Here is a 22,489-nt window from a genome sequence, read left to right as displayed (position 1 = left end):
TAAGTGGAGGAAAACATTGCTCAGTCAAGGCAGCAGAGATTTTTTGTTAAAGTTTATGGAAACATTGTATATGGTACAGTGAGAAGTATTCTATTGTGAACAATTCAACTCCAGCATGCATTCAATATAGAAGAGCCAAAGAACACTGTGAAAATATCACTTAGTACGTAACGAGGGAAGCATGTTTTCACTGTTGTGAGGTTCATTTGGGAGCCAGATGGATGTGCAGAATAAACCATCTTTCAGTCAGCGGGTGTGTGATTTTGGCTCTCCTGAACGTCCTCCCCAGCAGAATGGAGTGTGGCCAGGGTGGCATGGCATCTTCAGGATGTTTGCTGCCTTTCCTCGGCTTGAGGGGAGGGAGATGGGTGTGATATTCTGAGCTGCATTCACCACCTTCTACAGCTGCTTCTAATCCGAGGCAGCGCAGCTTCCATTCCATGCTGCGATGCACCCAGCCAGGATGCTTTTGATGGTCTGGAGAAAAGGTAAATGTATGGAGTCGTGTTAGTGATCAGACATTATTTTTGGGAGTAAATCACTTCCTCCTGTTGCTTTGTTGGCAGAAATACAAAAGCAGCCCTGTAAAGTGGTGAGCCCGGTTTCCCTTTCTCTTTAGAATTTCTTGGGTATCATTTAGTGAATCATATTCTAAAGACTTGATAAACGTCAGGTAGATTGGCCAATGCGAATGCTCTGATCAGATATGTCCATAATTTCATAGACATTTCTTAGACTGATAAATATGTCATATTTATCTCTTCAGTCCTCCAATTACATTACCAAGAAAGTATCCCATGGGAGCATCCAGGCTCTTATCTCCAAATAATTTTACCATGTAAATAGTATATGTGACCAGCATTCATTTTCCTTTTGCTCTGCCCTTGAGAAGTAATTTTGGTCTTGAGGAGTACTTTGGAAACCATTGCAGACAGTTGTCCATTGAGAACACACTTGCTGAGAATAATTTAATGTTACAAATTAATACACCACTTCACATGGATTATTAAGGAAATTACAATGAACAATGTTGTCAAAATACTTTTGTAACTTGATAATAGTATAAAATTACCTAAATTAACTAAATTCGTTAAAATGTCTTTCCTTGTGGAGTATATAGTACTTGATGATTAACATTTTGTGACATTTGGAATTAAAGAACTTTGGAGGATTAGCTATGTTCCATTCACTTCTTATCATTTTGTCATTAATTGACCAAAAATGCAGATAGTATATTTTGTGCCTCAAATTTTGTCATATCTATTACTGTATTAAAGCCTCAGATCTAGAGGAGAAAAAAATGGAAAGGTCAATATTGAAGAATGCTGTGGCATTTTTGGAACTGTACATTGTATTGGAGTTTGTGATAAGAAGCACCACTCAATGTATCTTTTTGAAATATATGTGTATCTGAAAGCTCAGCATTGTTACCCCAGTAGAAAATGAATGCAATTGGTATTGCCCAAAGTTAAGAATTCTATTTTGGAAGTAAATTTGTTGTACACTTGAAAAATTATAGTTAACGTACACGGGATGGGATTGGATCTAAAATATAGGATCAACCTAATTCTCGTGTCAGAACAATTAGTTACAACTGTACAAATCTTCCCATAGCAACTGAATGAAGGTTGTGGTGAAAATTAAGGAAGTCCTTATGGAATAGAGTGACATAATGACAAAACCGTAGTGAATTATCTAATGTTAATTACATTTGGGTGGCATAGTTAGCGCAATGCCTTTACAGCACCAGTGATCGGGATCAGGGCTCAAATCATGTATTGTCTGTCAGGAGTTTGTATGTTCTCACTGTGGGTTTTCCCCAGGGGCTGTCGTTTTCTCCCACCTTTCACTGGGTGTAGGTCAGTTGGGTGTACATTGGGCAGTATGGGCTAAAATGGCCTGTTGCCATTGCTGTATGTCGTTAATTAATCAATAATTTGGTAATGCTTCTGCAACAAAACACAATCTTCTGGAGTAACTTTAGCATGGCAGGCAGCAATAGTGGGAGAAAGACTGGCTGATATTTTGGGCCAAAACCCTTTAAGCTTGGAGATGTGGAGAAGGTCAGGATGGGAGAGGTAGGTCAGGGGACCCATGTGGGATTGATGAAGCATGACAGATAGGTAATAGATGACTCCCCTCCACCCTGTATGGCTTGTCTACCCCCTAACTGATCCCTTTTTCCCCCCCTCTCCCTCCCTTTGTCTGGCATCTGTCAATATACTGCCTTTGTCCTTTATGCTTCCTCTCCTGGTTCACCAACTCCACATGGGTCCCTGTCCTATCCCTCCCACCCTGTCTACTTAATACATGGTTTTCTTTTCCAAGCCCACTCTTGATAAAGGATTTTGCCTGAAATAACGACCATTCTTTTACTCCCACTGATCAAGTTTATTATCTGATTGCACAAGTACAACCCAATGAAACAATGCTCTCTGGTCCTCGGTCCAAAACATGCAGACTCATAGTCAGACCTAACACATTTACAGACAAACAATATACAGGCAGACCCTGGGTTATGAACGAGATCTGCCCCTAAGTCTATCTTTAAGTTAAATTTGTAGGCAAGTTGGAACATGAACATTAAGTGTCAGTCAAATGTTTGTCTAGGTATACAGTATGTATTTTATCTTTCTTTGCATATAAAAATACTGGAGTCAGTTTCTTGAAGTAGGCATCGGGGAGGGGTTACCAGGATTGGGCAAGGTGATCTGATTTTAAAATGGCGGACGGTGTTGTCCTTCCTCGAGTTGACGATCTGTTCATAAGTATGAATTGTCCTTAAGTCAGACGTTCATAACCCGTGGACTTCCTGTATATGCAGGACAAGGATTTATATCTACAAATAATTAAATATTGTTTTGTAAATATGAGAGTTTTGGATGGATGGTTAATGTGAACAGTTCCTTTGGTCATTCAGCATTTTCACTGTTTCTCTGCCTGGTGGTGTTGGCTCTGTATCTCCACCCTGTCAGAAACAGTTGAAAATGCAAGGTGGTCCTCAGTGATGCCTGCCTAACCTGCTGACTTTCTCCAGCATATTGTGTTTAACTTCAGATTCCAGCATCTGCAATCCCCTTTGTGTACAAGGTTTTCAGCAACATTGTTTTTATATTTTGTTTTTGCTCTGTTCTTTTGTATTGAATTAATCTTCAAATGGGGCTTATTTACCTTCAACATCAAGGTTTATTGGGTCTTGGTTATACAGGTGACTCCTGTGTAATGAGAGGCAATTACATCCTTAAAATTGGGCCATACTATTAACTGCCATCGTGTGAAGTTGCATAATTTGTGCATCCTTCAAGAAAAAAGACATCTTGTGTTTTGTGGGTTTTTTCCTCCGTGAAAACTGTCTTTCAAAAATAGGTCCATAACCCTGTAAATTATTGGGGGGAAAATGCCCTGGTACCTCCCCTCTTATATTGCTAAATGTTTGAGATCTATCCCCCTGCCCTTTGACCCCTCCAGGTTAAAATGGTTCTTCCTATTTACTTTGTTTAGGCCTCTCTTTAATATGTGGACTTCCAATTAAGTTTGTCTTGGCTTGAATTCAACCTCATTATTATCTGACCAGACGAAATAGTGCGTCTCTTGATCATGACACATGCACATACGTAATCTACAGCTTAATCACATGTACAAATGAAAATATGAATAAACGCATAAATATTTCAGAATACTTTACTCTCTTAATTTAGAAGAGACCCAAGGTTACAGGATACCATTCATTAATCTCATCGCCTGCAGGGAGGAGCTAGTTCTCAGCCTGACAGACCAGATTATGATGCTTCTCTAATCTCCTTCTTAATGGTAGTAGGTCAAAGAAACTGTGCATCAGATCATTCTTTTGAGCCCTATTTAAGCAACACTATCAGTTTCCTCTGTTCCAAAGAAAATAACCCTAGGCCAGTCCTGGTAACCCCTTCGTAACTCTATTCTGCATCTTCCCCAGTGCAATTATATCTTTCTTGTAATATAACCAGAACTGTACATTACTCAATCTGTCAAATTTACCTCTCCGAAAGTGTCCTTTTTTGTTATATTTAAGCAGGACTCAGTGATCCAAACACAATGCTGGAGAAATTCAGGTGGTCAATCAAATCAGTGTGATTTATATAAGCAAAGATACATAACCAACATTTCGGGCTTGACTCTTTTAAGCAAGGTATGAAAAATGCTGGCAGGTGTCCAAACAAAATGGGCAGGGGGAGGAGTATGGTCCAAAAGGTAGGAAATAACAGAGGAGAGGAGGGATGGCTCAGTGAATAGAGAGGGCAGGGGGTGGAGAAAAGAAGATAAAGGAAAGAGAAGGGAAGAAGAATGGTGATTTAGTGAGGCAGAAACCAGAGAAGTTGGTGTTGATGCCCATCCGGTTGGAAAGTGCTCCTATGGAAAATAGAGTGTTGTTCCTCCAATTTATCAGTGGCCTTGGTGGGATAATACACAAGGCCATGGACAGATGTGAGCATGGGATTGAAGTGGCTGGCCACTGGGAGATCGTTTTTGCTGATGCGTACAGACCGAAGGTGCTCAGCAAAGCAATCTCCCTGTCTCTCCGATGTAAAGGTCACAAAGGAAGCACCAGATGCAGTAGATAACTCTGTCATATACACTAGTGAAGTGTTTAACACATTGCTAGAGTAACACACCTGGTCAACCAGTGCAGTTTATGTTCAGTCAAATGATTTTTTTTCTCAATAGTTAGGACATTATATGGTTTAACTGCTTTTAATGGTAACATTGTTTTTTAAAAAAAAGTATGCAGATTATATTTGTCGAGAACAGATGATTCCACTGTATTCTGCATTTAGATAAACTAAAATCATTAGTTCTGCATGTTTGTCTGATCATTTGACTACTTTAAATAAGCAACTGGAGCCACTTAATTAGTTTCTGAAGGAAGGTTTTGGGTGGCTTTCCAGTAATACCACATCTCTGACTCACAACAGAATTTAAACAAGGGGGAAATGCTCAGCCAGTCAAGCATGTGTCGAGACCATTAATGTTTCAGATCATGAGCTTTCAACAGAATGAGTTAAATTTTAAATAATTGCAGAGAATTTTTTTGGGGTTGCGGGGGAGAGAATCTCACGATAAGATGGAACCCAAGAGAGACTTGTACAAATTATAGTCCTGTCTGCTGGGATGGATAACAAAGGCTTGATCAAGGCAAATAATTTCTTCATAAGAAATTGAGAAGACAGAAGAAAAAGAACAATGGTGGAATGATGAGAAGCTGCACTTTCTGTAAATTCAGAATTCGAAGGGATGCTTGAAATATCCAGCCCGTCAGGAGAAAATTGTTGACTATTCATTAGGTATATCGATTACAGGTATGTGCCGCTTAATGTCCGTTAAGGTAACGTCCGACTACATGTCCGTCTGTGGTCCCATATTATTCAGTTACTGTGAGCAAGTCCGCAGCAATTTAGAAGAAGCGATCGTTAGATATAGGAAATTGTATACTGTCTACCCAAACCGATCCCACTGCCCCACTCTCTGCCGACACTGATCCCTGGTTACAAATAAAAAGTTTACAGGTACACTACAGGGTCCAATATAACTTTGCCAAGTATATATGGTGTTTGCACAATGTCCACGTCGCATAATGCCATATTTCACAGACTTATCGTCAGCATTAAGCGGGGCATGCCTGTACTTGCCATAGGGGAGAGTGGCATTTGTATGAAACTAAATATGGTCAACCGTCCATTAAAGTTCAGAAAAATGAAGGTGATATCATTGAAATGTACAGAATTCTGATGGACTTGACAGGCTCTCTGCAGGGACTGGGTTCTAGAATCATGGATAACTGTCTCCGAAATCTAGGAAAACATTTAAGACTGAGATCTACTTCTTCATTCAGAGGAGGGGTGAACGTGAGATTCTCCAACTGAAGACCAACTCATTGAATATACTTGAGAAGGAAAATATACTTATGAACCCAAGACAGATGAGAAGATATGGAGAGGGAATGAAATTATGAATTAAGATACTGAATGGCTAAGTAGGCTCAAAGGGCCTACTCCTGAAACTTTCAAGACCAGGTGAAAGGTCAGTTTGCAGAAGAAGCAACCCTTGGAATTTGCCGTAACTAAATCTAATTGTCCTGCAGGAAATAATGCAGTTCCATCAGAAATATGTTGGTTGGTTCATATTTTGTAAATATAAATAGTTTCATGTTGTCATTTTTGTATGATATTGTACATTGGATATCTAATTGTGTCAAATTGATATGAGAAAATACCTGGAGGTAGTTAACCATTATTATCTGAATTATAATTTGAGTTTGAAAAGCCTTAATTTCATTACACTGGACAATGAAGATTCCTGAACACTTTTGGTGTACTTCATGGATTTTGGGTTGCTGATCACAAAAATCATCTTTAAAGTTTTCTTCTCATGTACTTTTTTTAGATATAATGTAATTTTGTGATTTCCTGTCATATTTTAAGTCTACTTCAAGCATACAAAACCATTCCCACAAGTCATTGAAAGTTCATTTTCTGCATTTGCATTTGAACTCCTTTCCCGCTGTTCTTGGTACAGTCAGCAACGAACTGGTGAAAGGTTTAACCAGGACATTGTGGCCATGGAAAACTGGGGCCAGAGCAACTGGAATCCATCAATGCTGGCTGACTATTGTTGGACACTGACATGAGAGGCATCAGATGCTGAGTACAAATGAAAATTAGTGGAAAAACCTTTTTAGCTCAGCTGAATTAATGCAATGATGCGTTATTATGCGATTGAACATGGCAAATTCAATAAAAGTTGATTTAATATTTCTCCAACTTCCTATGTGATGCAGAAAATCTGAAATTATCTTTGCGATCATCTTGAAGTTGTCTATCGTAATCCCCAAATGTTTTTTTTTAGGAAACAAACATTTTGGGGGAAAAAATTGTTGCCCATTGTTAAGTGTGGAAGCCAATTGGAAATATTTTCACTGAACAAATAAACGATTATGTAGAATTAATTAAATGGTATATTATTTGTTGCTCATATACAAAATTTATTTGTTTCTTTTTGGTGGAGCATTTATCTTCTGGTTTTGAAATGGAAATCTGTTGAGGAATAAAATAAAAATCTGAATTGTTTAAAATAAAATCTAAAATGGAAGCACTTAACCTTTGAATTCCCCACCATCTTGTGTGTACCCTTTTCTGCTGAGAAGGAGGAAGCAAATATTAACTGAGAACTCTGGACAATCCTAGCAAGTCATTGTGACTTTAGTGACTTAGTGAGTTGGGTGAACATAATATGGTCCAACCTGACTGAATCTGGAAATATGATGGGTCAATCTGGCTAAGGTGCATAACCAGGTCAAAGTTTACAGTCTCAAGAATGGTGGTACATTGCAAAAGTAAATATATAAAAACATATCAATTTCAAAGATTTAATTGTATTTAGATTATACATAATTATAATACATCTAATAATGTATTAGAATGTAATGCATTTAAAATTAAGACTGCTTTATTTGAAATTTAAAAAAAATTTACTGTAATAAAGCCATAATTAAAAACTTGCAAATTTTGTTATTGTTGATCTTGCTACCTAAATACATTTTAGTACTGTAAAAGCCCTTGCTTCCCAAACAAATTATTTTTAATGTAGCCATCTTGCAGTTAAGTTTATTGTCATCAAGTACCACATGACAAAACAGCATTTTCTGGTCCTTGGTACAAAACTTGCCTACAGACAAACAATGTACATGAGGACAAGTATTATACATACAAATAAATAAATATGGCTTCATGAATGTGAGAGTCCTGGAGGGTTAATGTGAGCCATTCCTTTGGTCGTTCAGCATTCTCACTGCCTGCAGGAAGAAGCTGTTCCTCAGCCTGTTGGTCCTAGCTCGGATCCTCCTGTACCCTTGAAGGTTTAGACTCTTTTTGCATCCACATAGTGAAAGGAATTACATAATTTTAAACTAACCTACCAATATGTGTGACTTGAGGCAACTGCATCGTCATGCAGCTATTGCCACCTTTATAGCTAGTAGAAGCCATAAGTTTAGGTCTTTTCAAAGAAGATTTCAGATTCTAAGCATGCATTTTATTGGTAGTATAATGCTATGGATAGGGAGCCATTTAAATGGCATTTGAGAACATAGCTTCTTGAGTTTTTGAGTGCATATTTATCAATCTGACTTGGGGGGGCGGGGGGAAACGGAGCCTTTTGTAAGCAGTATTACCTGGTTAATCATCTCATAAACAGCAGACTCATTTAAGGATTCTTACTTTCACATTATTTATTATTTTATTTATTATTTCCTGCATTGCACTTTCTTCTTGTTTTCATTTCTCTCCTGTATGGATGTCTTGAGTGCATTTTTTTTGCACAACCGATAAGTAGAAATTCTGCCAAGACTGCAGGAAATAGGATTTCAGGATTGACTCTCAATCATGTAACTCTGACAATAAATCTGAACTTTGAACTTTTCTATAATAGAATAATTTTTTTTATTTTTCAGTTTTGACATGTGTTTGAGTTTGGTTTGAGCATGTAATTTATATGACAAATTTTATGAGAGTTATAATTGCATTCTAGTTTGCTATTTTGTATGCATAAGATAGGATTCAAAGATTCAATTTATTGCCATGTAATAAAAACTGTCATATTACACCAAATTTCTTCTATCTGCTCTAAGGCAGACTGATTACCCATTGGCACAAATTGCCTGAAGCGCCTCTTAATCAGAGAAAGAGCAGCAAATGAGAGTTCCCCCCCCAGAGTCACTGAGTGTCCGTGGATTTGCTGCAGCCTCTGGAGTCCAGTCCAAACCATTGGCAACCCGAGGTCCAGATCCGAACCTCTGATATGATTAGGGACGCTTAAGTGCCTTCGGCACCCTCTTGCATCCTGGTTCTGATACCTCGTACCCCATCAACCAGTTTTGAGCCAGTCTCCAGCAGTCCACAGCATGGTACAAATCCCTCGAGCGCTGTCTTCAGTAGCCCGCAGCCTCCATGGGTTCCTTCAGCCTCAGGACCCCACCGTAGTCACTGCCCAGTGGGTCATCTCTGCTTCTACCTCTCAGACCTGGAGGGGTGGGGGGGGGGGTTGGTGGTCTCCCCGTTTTCTGATGCCTGCGCCAGTCTACTGCTTCCCCGGAGTCTGCGACCCCTTGTGGCCTGTTGCTGATAATAGGGTTGGGTCCAGACGCCAGGGTGTGGTGCGCTGTTGGGCAGAAGCAAACACACAAAACCAAGGACTGTTCAACAGGCTTTATTCGACATAAACTTCCACAGAGCCAACCGTGAGATTGTGCTGGTGTAAGCTCTGAGCGTGACTTTGAAAGGGCCAGCTCAGGCTTGTATCCCGGAGGGTGATTGACATCCGACCAAGTGGGGCTTGGTCCATTCAGATCGCCTGATTAACAGCTGGCCAGGTGTTGTCTTGTCCCCATGCTCTTCTGCAGGTACAGAGTTTTCCCCCTGCAATAGGCCAGTAGTGTACCACCACACGGGGTCACAGGGTTTTGAATAAAACTACCGTTGGCTCCTTTAATGGGCCATTCAAAGTCTGTGTGGAGGTGATGGCAGTCAGACTGGGGAATTGGACCCTGTCGGATTTGACGATTGATGTGTGGCACAACCTAAATTGGTGAGGAATAACATCTCTGGGAAGTGAAATATCGTCAATGAAAATTGCAATGCAAAACATGTTTTGTGAGGACCACTTGTGTGACATGTTCTATTGAACCACACCTTACCAGATTTTTGATATTGTTAAGTCATATGAATGAAGTTGTATCCCAGACAATTTTAGTCGGACTAAAGTTTTCTTAACACATTTCTACAAAACAAACAAATTAGTTGTAGTATACTTATTTTAAATCCAGGGAATTGTCAATGCTGTTTTGTTCTTGAGAACATAATTTGCTTGAGTTCATTTTCATGCCTTTTGTCGGTTATAAGAACTCATTGATAACCTTTGAAACAACTAGTTTATATTCTTTGATTTTTAATTTTCTTTACTTTTAAAATTAAATCAAATGTTTAAAAGAATACAAGCATATCAGTTATACAGTAAAATGCCATTAATCTAGCATGCTCAGGAGTTTGGTTGTGTCTGACCAACAGATTTTTCAGACTATTGGATGTTATTAATCAGTACACTTTTTATAAATTAAAAAAAAATGTTACAGCACAGCAATCGAGTAAGTTCGATACCTTTCAAGGGAAGGCAGGAAACAAAAATGAGTAAGTTTTAAGGGAGTGTAGCCAACAAAACCAGGCCAGTTTCAAGGGAGAGTGGGCCCCAGTGAATGGATGGGGTGTGAGGCATCTCAGGCCTTGGTGATTGTTTGAGGAGCGCGCCAAAACCCAACCCCTGGTGCGATGTAGCAGAGGTCCTGGTGAATAAAAAGAGAGCATAGTTTACTCATCAGAACCTTGGGTTCTGAGTGGAGGGACCCAATGAGTAGGAAGGTGGCAATGGGAGGGATAGCAAACATCATTTGTTTAGACAATTGCCAAACAAATGGTTGGATAGTGGATGATCATAGTTTTACTCTTTCTCATGTAGAAAGGGTAAATATTTTCTTAAAGATTCGTATGCGCGGTTTCTGGGAGATCACTTTAGGAATGTTAGACTTTATTTTTAATGCTGTTTGATGCTTTTGAGAGCTCTCAAGATTATCAGCCATGATGCAGTTGTGGTTTTGTTTTTGAAACTTGGTAGAGAGAAGACAAGCAAATAATATTAAGAAAAAGACCAGCTAACTCCATGGCTGTTTAAATCTATCAATGTCGAACACTACAATTTTTTTTGCAATGCACTCTTCAAAGCAAGTATGAGCAATGAAAAATAAAAAAATTCAAGTCCAATACTCAATACAGTTGATTCTGGGTCTGTCGAAGACAAGTTGGTGAAATATTTCACGTTTCGTGGCTCTGAAATTGTAGAAATCACCAATAATCAATGCTTCCCTACAACTTCAGAACAGGTTTTAGAATTGTAATAGCTCAGTGAGGAAAAGTGAAAGGTTATCCGGCAGTTACAAAACAGTTTGGTTAGGCTGAAAAAGTGGGCAGGGAAGGCAGGTTGTTTCTTTCCTTGAAGACAGACTGTCACGTCAGTAAGGAAAGTCGGTCCTTTAGGAGAGGCTTTTGCCATTTAAATATTTCTAATCTCTCAGCAAGTCACATCCTTCGTCTGCTGCACGATGAATCATATCTCCTTGCTCAAATACATGAAATTGACAGTGGTTGAATCCATGGGAATTTATAAAATTGATTGTTGAGTGTTAGGTCTGCTTTGTTCATGAATGAGCGAGTCAGACACCAGACTGAGTCGAAATCAAGGTTCTTTATTACCGGATTGTAACACTTGCAACTAACAGTGTTAGTTGGAGAAGGCGCATTCTGCCGTTATCAGCAAGTGGTGTTTTTTTATACCTCAGGATATGTACTTAGTAAATTATCATACCATTACATTGTCCAATGAATAAACTATTGCTATCCTTCTCTGTTAGTCTGCTGCACGTCATTCTTGTTAGTGCAAAGCTTATCTTGAGTGTACAAGGTCACATCTGCATTCTGTTACTCCTTAGTACTGGGTGACTCCTTCTCCGGTCCCATCTCATGATGTTTTTACCTTACATGAGAGAATGTGATGTATTGCATGGGTGAAATGAAAATTTTGTAAAGATAAGGAACTGCAGTAGATGAACTCCTCTTAAACAATCAGCTAGCACCAGAATGTGTGAATATTCCATAATGTTCAGCTGTTATTGACAGTGCACTGTGTCGAAATGCCAATCAGTTGCTTTTTTTGCCCATTTCAACCACAAAACTTCATTTTCATTCTCATGCCCATTCTTCCATGCTTGCTGGTCCTTTATAAACCACAAGCCCATTCATCCCACTGTGCAAAAATAGTTGTCTTCTGAGGTGTGACATTCTTTTAATGTATAAAAATTCAGTTGAAAATAATATTTTGCTTGCTTGCAGTTTTCTCTTAGTCTCAAACTTTCCAAAGATAAAGTGATTAGTGAAGCAATCTTATGGTCTACTACTGAAAATTCCTGATTTCTTTCTTCAATCTTTTGGAAGATTTTTGCAAATCATGGTCATATTTTTACCTGTGGCATTTTTGGAGTAAAGCAAGGAATACGGCAGCTTTTTAGTTAGCATTGCTTACCAGACAGCGAAGGAGGTTTCCATGTAAATAGGAAAACAAAATCTATTTGGGTTTTTTTTATTGGAAGGAGCTTTTAACTCGTCTAGATTTAATCCTTATATTTCTGAAGTACCAGGGCAGTGTGTGAGACCATTCCATCTAAATACTGGAGATGTTCATCAAATCAGATGGCAACTGTAAAAAAGATAAATGGCTTTCAAGATAAAGACATGCATGCCCACACTATCTGACCTTTTCAATATTACCACCCCACCCTTCGAAACCCCAGAACCATCAAGGGCCCTTCAGACATTAATCTGCTCATCCCCGGAATCATTCTCACAAACCTCCTCTCCCAAAGCCAGCATGTCATTTTTGTTATTTTTAATTTGAGGCATCTAAACTATTTGGTTTTGCATCACATTGCACCATGGCAGCAAAACATATTTGAGATAATAACGAAGTTAGCTAATCTATTTATCTAAATTTGCCTTCAATACTGCGTTGATTTATGTGCCCATTGGTCAATTATGCTGTCGAATAAAACAGATTCTGGTATTTTACTTCCATTGTTCATAATGAACATTTAGTTGCTTAGCCAAATGGAACTGATAGGGCAACATTATCACTGATTATAGCTGTCATAATTTTTTTTTTAACTTGGAGACCCACTACACTAACAGGCCCTCTAAGTCCTCTAGCCTGTGCCACCCAAATATATAATTTGCCCTAAAAACCTCGTACGTTTTGGAGGGTGCGAGGAAACCAGAACACCCACAGGAAACCCATACAGACATGGAGAACGTACCAATTCCTTGCAGTGATGGGTTCAAAACTGGGTTGATGGCGCTGTGATAGCATTGTGCTGACCGCCTCTCTCTGTCATCTTTAAACATTAAAATACTAAGCAGCATAATTTAATACACAACTGAAATTTGACTTTTATAGGAAAGGATACAGAAGGTATATAACAGGGGTGACCAACCTTTTAATTTTTAATTTAAACATGCAGCATGGTAACAGGCTATTTTGGCCCACAAGTCCATACTGGGGGTGTAGGTTAATTGGGCGGCAGGGACTTGTGGGCCGAAATGGCCTGTACCATGCTGTATGTCTAAATTAAAAGTTTGCCCACCCCTAGTATATAATAATAATAATGAAATTTGAATGTAACATAATCTACATTTGAAATTAAAAATGCAGCACAGTTAATTTTACGTCAGGAGTTGTTAGGACTCCATTACATTGCTGAAGTATAAGTAAACCAGTTAATATTTTACACTTGCTATTTTTTTTTTGAAACTGCTTAAAAGATGCATTTTGAAATTAAAACATGTCAATTAATTTATTACAGAAGAAATGTTGATTAGTTTTTCTTTTGTTTTGCTAAATTTATTTCTCCAAAGCCTTGAAATTTGGTATTGGTGAACTTGCAAACTCTTTAGACATCATTGAGGAGAACCTAAGTCACCCAACGCGAAAAAGAAGGCATGCAAAGAAAGATGACTACAACATTGAAGTTCTTTTGGCAGTAGATGACTCTGTTGTTCGCTTCCATGGAAAACAGCATGTTCAGAACTATGTTCTGACGCTCATGAATATTGTAAGTGGCCTTGTATGCTATTTATTGCATTTTATTTTTGCTTCATTAGTCATGGTTGAATTTTGCAACACCCATGAATTTCGTGTATTTAGCATATATGACATGTTTAAAAAAAAATATTCTCATTGGAGTTAAATGGGAAGATGGCATGAATTCCACTCTTGTTAATTCAAGAGAATTTGGAATATTCATAGAAGAAGCAGGGGGAGGTAAAATAGCTGAGTTAAATGTGTGCACAGCTGTCATTTCACTGAATACTTTCGAGAATAATGTTTTAATTATAACTTTAAAAAACTGACCAAGAAATTCGTCAGCATCTGCAGATTACAAACCACTATTTTAATCAAAGGCCAGCTGGCTGCAAATTCTGTAGCGCACGCGACATCAGTACTGCTGATGCAGTGTGCACTTAAATAGGGGGTTCCTTGTTTACCACGTGCTAAAGCAAACTAGTAATGCTGGGAGAAGGAGAAAGGCCAGGTGTCCTCGCCAAAGTATAGTGCCAGGAAGATCAGGGTAAGAGTCAGATGCCAGTAAATGGGGCAAGGCGTGCCTTCAGTGGATGGCTAGCATTGTTGGTAAAGGCCACCAGCTTAGTTGTAGGGTGAGGTCGAGGAGGGTTGGTGGTGTGGCTGCTGAGTGTGGTTAGAATTGGTAAAGGAGGAAATAAAAAATTTAAAAAAAAAAAGAATTGGTAAAGGAGGGATACAAGGTTGTCCCAGATAATGACTATGCTCCATTCTTTAGATTGATTAATACATAAATATTGAAAAATACATAAATACTCAATCAGTGGAAGCTTTGGAGAGAGTGCAGAGGAAATTTACCAGGATGTTGCCTGGAAGGGAGAATGTGTCGTATGAGGGAAGGTTAACAGAGCTAGAATGAAGATAACTTAATGGAGGTTGTCAAGATTATGAGAGGCATAGATGGAATGGTTAGCCAGCACCTTTTTTCCTGCATGAGGGAAGGAAAGTTTAGGGGAGAGAATAGTGGGTGTCTGGAATGCATTGCCTGAGATGGTGGTGGAGGCTGATACAATAGGAAAATTTAAAATATTCTTAAACAGGCACATACATGGTTGCAGGAAGAATAGAAGGTTATTGGTGTGAGGGAGGGAAAACTTAGATTGCTGAGGAGGTTTGTATAGCATAACTTCATGGAGGGATGGGGTGTATTTTGCTTTCATGTTCTGTGGTTAACCATACCTCTTATGAATGGCATCAAAAGCTCATGACTGAGAAAATACAGTGACACGCATCTTATTTTCTAGCAAGCAGGTTCCACTTAATTCCGAACATTTTGACATATGGTAAAGATAAACATTCACAACATGAATGCATTCTCTTCAATAAAGCACTGATAAATAAGCATTCCCAACCTAAAATGTTGACCATTCTTTTTCTCCCACTGATGCTGCAAAAAAATTGCACAATGTACACATGTAAACAAACTGTGTCATATAGAGAGAATTTAAAAAAAAACTCAATAAATTGCACAAATAAGAGCCCTTAAATGAGTCCCTGATTTAGTTTGTCCTTGAGGAATCTGATGGTGGAGGGGTAGCAGCTGTTCCTGTTGGAGCGAATCTTGTGACACCTCTTTCCTGATGGCAGCAGTGAGAACAGAGCATGTGCTAGATATTGTGGATCCTTGATGATTGCTGCTTTTCTACTACGGGAGTGTTCACTTTGGATTTTGTCTTGATTAGTAGGGAGGGTTTTGCCTGTGATGCCCTGGGCTGCGTCCACTTCGCAGAGCATTACGTTCAGGGGTATTGGTGTCCCTATACCAGACTGTGATGCAGCCAGTCAGCGCACATTCCACCACACCTCTGTAACTTGTCACTGTTTCTGATGTCATACCAAACCTTCCTGATGAGGTAGAGCTGCTGATGTGCTTTCTTCACGATGTCATTTGTGTGTTGGGTCCAAAAAGGATCCTCCAAGATATTGACTCCCAAGGACCTAAATTTGCTCCTGCTCTCCACCTCTAATCCCGCTCTGGTTTTCCCTTCCTGAAGGAAGGCATAGCTGGAGTCCATGTGGATATCCGTGCTACCCCTTTCACTTGGAGAAAGTGGGCCGGATCAAAGGAGTAGTCCTTGAGGGTGAGGACGTCATTGGTTTCCAGCTCTGCAACACTTTCCCTGCTTCTGTTCTAATCTTGTCCTGTGCCTTTGGAAATTGTGAAGTGTTAAAGATTCCAATTACAAGTAATTGTGGAATTAATGATTTGAATCCTTTTTTTTTGGCTTTACTCTTTTGCATCACTTTTTCCAGTGAACATCTCTAGAGATGAGTTTTATGTTTCACATCTTGGAACTTTTTACTATTTGAAGATGGTTGGGGAGTAGGGCCTTTTAATGATAATCCATGGATGGTGAAATATGATGGGCTGTATTTATGTTAATGTAAAATGCCTTAGTAATTTAACAAAATCTCTTCATCTTTACCATCTACTGCCTTTTCTCAGTCAGTTTGAGGAGTTACATTTTCAAAGTTGCACTTTTTTTCACTGTCATTTTATTACCTTGTGTTTGTTAAACCTGCCTCTCTTTTCTACTTCCACACTACACTTTAAAATGCTCCGCAGAATGATAGTGAACGTGTGGAGAACCAACGAATGATCAATTGGAGGAATCCACTCAAGCAGTGGCAGAAATTATCAAAGAGAGGCTGACAGTAAAGACTGGTCCACATTTTTTAGAAATCTAATGTAGGTCAGCGAAGAATCTGGACACTGCATTTTGATTTGGGCGCATTCAGAACGTTATGTGATTATAACTTAGGATCGCACTCTTTATTAAATAATATTATTGGATTGCCGGGTGTAAAAGCATACTTTTGCTGTTCCAATGTACAAAGTCATCAGTGTGTTTAAAATTGAGCAGCTGCTTGCATTTAGCCTCAGTTATGAACTCCTTGAGGGCTGAATTCTTTCCGAAATGAGCCAGCATTATTCCAACGACTTTCTCAAATATGGCTGCTATAATAATGGGGGAGGGAAGGAAATTTTTTTTTAAGAGGTCACATAACTGAATGATGAGAACACTAGCCACAGGAGGGGAAAGACAGAAAAGACATGCACAGTGAGCCTCTCGTGTTATGTTTAGATACTTCTGGTAGCACATACCCATGTCACACTGGAAGCTCAATGCCAAGAGCCAAGGAGGAGAAGAGAATAGATGGTAAAGGGGACAAGAAGTGAGAAGATTAGGAGGTAAATAAAAAGTGAGGACTATAGATGGCCCTTTCTCATCTCCCCCATTTCCTCCTTTTTATGTCCCCTTTTCCATCCAGCTCCCCTGCCATTCTCCTTTAGCTTCCTCCCTCCTCGTACCCCCCACCACCACCACTGTGATTCCATCTGATCTCCCTTAATACAACTATTCTCACCTCATCAGATTTCAGTCCTGGCCACCTTTGTCTCCTAATCACTCTCCACCCTGTCTAACCTGTCTTCCTTGACCTGGGGGGTGGGGTTAATGAAAGCCAGAGACGTCGATATTAATGCCATCCGGTTGGAGGATGCCCATTCGGAGGATGAGGTGTTGTTTCTCCAGTTTAAGGGTGGTCTCAGTCTGGCAGTGCATTAGATCATGGTCAGACATGTCAGCATGGCAATGGGATGGAGAAATGAAATGGGTGACCACTGGGAGATCCACTCTATTGCGGCAGACAGAGCCAAGGCTCAACAAAGCGATCTCCAAGTTTGCATCCGGACTCTCTGATGTGGAGGTAACCACTGCGGGAGCACTGGATGCAGTAGATGAACTCTGCAGATTCACATGAAATGTTGCTTCACTTGGAAGAAGTGTTTGGGGCCCCGAATGGTGCTGAGGGAGGAGATGTTGCCGCAAGTGCCGCAATGGTCACAGGGGTAGGTCCCAAGGGGATGATTGGCATGGAGGGAGGAGTGGACAAAGGAGTCATGGAGGGAGCAGTCCCTGAGGAAGGCAGAGAGGGGAATATGTGTCTAGTGGTCGGATCATGTAAGTAGCAGAAATGGCAGAGGAGGATGTGTTGTGTGGAGGCTGTAAGGTGAGGACAAGGGAAATCCGGTCTTTGTTACGTGTGGGGGCGGAGGGGGCCAGGCCAGGGTAATGAAGGATATATGGGTGAGTGCCAAGTTTATGGTGGTGGAGGGAAAGCCAGATTGTTTGAAGAAGGAGGACATCTCTGATGACCTAGCATGGAAGTCCTCATCCTGGGTTCAGATGCAACAGAGACAAGAATTAAGAGAATGGAATATTTACAGGGGACGGGGTGGGAAGAGGTGTAGTCGAGGTAGCTGTGGGAGTTGGTGAGTTTGTAGAAGATGTCCGAGAGTTTGTCTCCTGAGATGGAGGCAAAGAGATCGAGGAAAGGGAGAGTGTTGCTTGAGATGGACCAAGTGAATTTGAAGTTGGGTTGGAAATTGGCAGCAAAGTGGATGAATTCAATGAGCTCATTATGGGTACACGAGGCAGCACCAAAGTAGTCATCAGTTTAGTGGAGGAAGATTTGAGGGACCTTGCCGGTGTAGGCTTGTAGGACTGCTCCATGTAGCCAACAAAAAGGCAGGCTTAGTTGGGGCCTATGCAGGTACCCATGGCTACCCCTTTAACTTGGAGAAAGTTGAATGAGCCAAATGAAAAATTATTGAGGGTAAGGGCAGGGCAAAGGAGGGTGGTGGTGGAGGGGGACTGGTTGGTTCTATTGTCCAGAAAGAAACAAAGGTCTTTGAGGTCTTCAGTGTGGGTGTATAGGGATTGGATGTCCAAGGTAAATATGAGGCAATCGAATTCAGGGAACTGGAAGTTGTTGAAGTGATGGAGGTTGTGTGAAGTGTCCCAGATGTAGTGGGGGAGGAACTGGGCGGGGGGACAAAACATAGTCAAGGTAAGTGGAGACTAATTCGGTGGGACAGAAGCATACGGACATGATGGGTCTGGAGGAACGATTGGGTTTGTGGATCTTGAATTGGAGGTAGAAACAGGTGGTATGGAGTTGGGAAACAATAAGGTTGGAGGCTGTGCCAGGGAGGGGTCTGGAAGTGATGAGTTCAGAGATGATGCGTGATACGGTGGATTGAGTTTTGGTGGGGTCCTGTGTAGGGGTAAGTAGGAGGAGGTGTCTGAGAGCTGTTGTCTAGCTTCAGTGTGCCAGACCACAACAGCACCGCCCTTGTCTGTAGGTTTGATGGTGAGGTTCACATTGGTTCTGAATGAGTGCAGGGGGCAGGCATTCCAAGATGGTGAGATTGGAATGAGTGAAGGGATTACTGCAGTGAAGTCAATACAGTTGATGTCACAGCGGCAGTTGGAAATATGAAGGTCTTGAGCAGGTAGAAAACTAGAACAAGGTGAACAGGAGAAGGAAGACGTTTTAAAGCAGGAGAAGGGATCTGGAGGGGGGGAGGGGCGCTAGAGGATCATGGTTGTGGAAGTAAGCATGGAGATGGAGCCAATGAAAGAAGAGTTCAACGTCATGGTATGTGTGAAACTCGTTCAGGTGTGGGCAAAAGGGGACAAAAGTGCAGCCTTTACTGAGGACAGAACATTCAGCCTTCAAGAGGGGAAGGTCAGAAGGGATGGTGAAGACCAGGCAGGCGATGGGGGAGGTTCATTGGGGTGGAGGGTTTTGGGGAAAGGAGAAGGATGGAGTGGATTAGGAGGTGGAGGGTAGGAAGGGTCCAAGAGAGGATGGGGAGTGTTGGGAATGTCAGAGGATGAAGAGGGGCCCGTGCGCTCCCGGAGCTAGGGTAGAAGTTTGTAATGGAGGCTTAGTCCTGGAGGTTGCAGGGGCCAAGTTGGAACCCGTGTCTGAAACTTGGTTCTATAAGTTGCTGAGTTCAGGGTGCAAGTTCACGTCAGAGGCTTGAACCTGCAGGTTGCCAGGGGTGAAATGGAGACCTATGTATGAAGCCCGGTCCTATAGGTCAGCAAGTTCAGGGTGAAAGTTCATGTCGGAAGCTTGATCCTGTAGTTTATTAAGGTGGAGATCCGTGTCAGGGCCTCCATCCTGTAGGTCACTGGGGCTAAGGTCGAGACCCTTTCTCTGGTTACATTGTCATCAAAATTTCAATGCGAATTGCCTCCTTTGTTTAATTATTAATTGGGGAAATAAAATAACAATATTGGGAATTTTCTGTTTTGCTTTATTGGAATAATGAAAAGCTTCATCTTATTTCAGTTTAGTCAAGTGTATCATTTAGTGCAACGCTATTTCAGCGCCAGCGATAGGGACTTGAGTTCGAATCCCGTGCTGCCTCTAAGGAATTAGCATGTTCTCCCATGTCTGCATAGGGGCTCTGGTTTCTTCCCACCATTCAATATGTACTAGGGTTGGAGGGTCATTGGGGAGCACGTGCTCTTGGGCCAAAATGGCCTGTTACCATGCTGAAAGTCTTTTTAAAAAAAGTTCTATTTCAGTAAGAAGTACTTTGTAACAAAATGAAGGTGTAATAAACAAAAAAGAATATATTTTAAAAAATGTTCACACTATAATTATCTTTGAGTGTTGAACTTTGTACCTACAATCTGGGATAATGATGGTGATGAATTAATTACAGATTTTCATTATTTTGCAAGTTATTTCTGTATTTCTCCTCTTATTGATAAAAGGTATGTATTCATCCATGGAATCTTCATATTGCTGCCATTGAGAATAATAAAGCTGTTGCAGTATGTTTGAGTTATGGAAAAACCCAATTATTTGGATGCAAGCTGTCTCGATTGTTCTTTCGTTGAAGGCTCAACCAGTTCCTGATGCCATAATCAGATTATTACATAAATCCTTCAAGTCAGATTTTGTAGCAAATGGTTTCAGTCTGTAACAGTTACGATTTGGTCCCAAAGATGGTCTGATTGTTATATTATACTTGGTTAACCATTCATTACCTGCAAAGAGAAAATTGCTGCAGAGGTTGAATTAAGTAACTGAAGAAAAAAATCAAAAACTTGATTTTTAAAATGATGAATAAATGTTTTCTCAACTGAAAACTCTTTAAAACATAAGAGTCCTTCATTAAGTGACTGTCTTTTAGCCTTTCCTCCAAAATGTGCACTGATTTGGATTGATTGATCCCATGATCAAAGACATGGATATCTGTTGAGTTAATGGTGCTCATGACTCCAATCAAAGTGAGATTGTAAAGTCTCCCAGGATTCAAAGGATGCAAATGGATTTTCGTAAAATCTCACGTTTAGAAAGAAATTGTCAAGATATTATTAATAAAAACCTTGGTTATCTGGCACCTATGGGCATTGGTATATGCTGGAAAAGGGTATTTGCTGGTTGCTTGAGACTGCATATTGCGAGGATTGGTGAACTGACTGCTAGGGGGTGCCAATGTTAAATTTCATATTTTTCATCTATTTATTTTCCTTTTTTTTTGCTAGTTGCTTGAATAATGGATAAAGAGGATTTTACTGAACCTATAAAATGTTTATTGATTATTGGAATCAATATATATTCAATCATTTGGTGCATGTGTTGTTGTCTAAGATGGAATTTGAGCCCTAAAAATGCCACACCAAAATCAGTGGTATTGTTCGCCATGTATAAAATTCAAAACTTAATATCCTGCGGTTTAGAGTTTCCCCAAAGCAATATGCTTTAAAATAACAGCTGTTAAAAATTGTCCGCTATTGGTATTTATTCCCCACCCCCCCCCCCCCAGCTATGACTTTCCCACAGCAAAGTTTATACCTTAATTTTAATCTTTTCTTCCTTCACACTCCTGCACACGCAAAAACTTGGGTCATTTCAATCCCACAATGCAATTACCCGTTTCACACTTGCCTGATTGCAATGCCGGCGTCTGCAGATGCCCGGGATTGTGCTAGGGGTCGAGGCCGTCAATCCCCGATGTGAGATGATGTCATCTGATGCCAGCGTTGAGCTGATTTTGCTTTCACACGGCACTTTAAAGGCTGATTGGCAGTTAATTCCTGGGATCACTTGCAAGTGTGAAAGGAGCTGGAGTCTGATGATGGAGAGGTAGCAGCTGTTTCTGGTACAAGTCTTGTGGCGCCAATACCTCTTTCATGATGATGGCAGCAGCAAGAACAGAGCATGTGCTGGGTCATGTGGATCCTCAATGATTGCTCCTGCTCTCCAAAGGCTGCATTCCATGCAGATTTTCTTGATGGTGGGGATAGTTTTGCCTGTGATGTACTGGGCAGTGTTCGTTAACTTTTGCAAGGCTTTCCGCTCACAGGTATTGGTGCCCCCACACCCGTGATGCAGCCAGTCAGCACACTTTCCACAACTCGTCGGTAGAAGTTTGTCAAGGTTTTTTAAGTCATGCCGAACCTCCGCAAACTCCTAAGGATGTAGCAGCGCTGACGTGCTTTCTTCACGATTATGTTGGGTCCAGGAAAGGTCCTCCGAGAAAGATGACTCAAAGGAATTTAAATTTGCTCATCCTCTCCACCTCTGATCATCCATGATCATTGAATCATACATCTGCTTCTCCCTTCCTAAAGTCTACATAAGCTGCTTGGTTTTGGTGACATTGAGTACCAGGTTGTCAATCTCAAAACTTGCAGCAGTTATATAACTATGTAACAGTTTACAAGGTGGAAACAGACCATATTGGCCCTTCGAGTCCGCGCCGGTTCACTTGAACAACTCCACTAGTTCCCCCTTACCACTTTCCGCCCATATCCCTGCAACCCCCTCATATCCATGTACACATCCAACCTTCTCTTAAATGACAGAAAGGATCCTGCCTCAACTATCTCCTCTGGAAGATAATTCCATT

General features: G+C 40.5%; 1 protein-coding gene across 4 annotated transcripts in view; it reads left to right on the top strand.

Annotated features, from left to right (window-relative positions):
• The window catches only part of LOC138736339 (A disintegrin and metalloproteinase with thrombospondin motifs 14-like), a 112,398-nt gene that overhangs the window by 12,783 nt on the left and 77,126 nt on the right, over positions 1–22,489 (top strand). For all 4 annotated transcript variants that reach the window (XR_011340236.1, XM_069885683.1, XM_069885684.1 and 1 more), the window contains one exon: positions 13,542–13,738. Coding sequence is in view for 3 of the 4 variants with exons in the window: in XM_069885683.1 (XP_069741784.1) it covers positions 13,542–13,738 (197 nt within the window). In the remaining variant the exon portion in view is untranslated. The remainder of the gene's footprint in view (positions 1–13,541; positions 13,739–22,489) is intronic.

The sequence above is a fragment of the Narcine bancroftii genome, chromosome 6 (genome assembly GCF_036971445.1).
Source record: "Narcine bancroftii isolate sNarBan1 chromosome 6, sNarBan1.hap1, whole genome shotgun sequence".
In the NCBI taxonomy this organism is placed as follows: domain Eukaryota; kingdom Metazoa; phylum Chordata; class Chondrichthyes; order Torpediniformes; family Narcinidae; genus Narcine; species Narcine bancroftii.
Note: the sequence above shows the minus strand (reverse complement) of the source record. Positions and strands in the feature narration are given on the sequence as shown.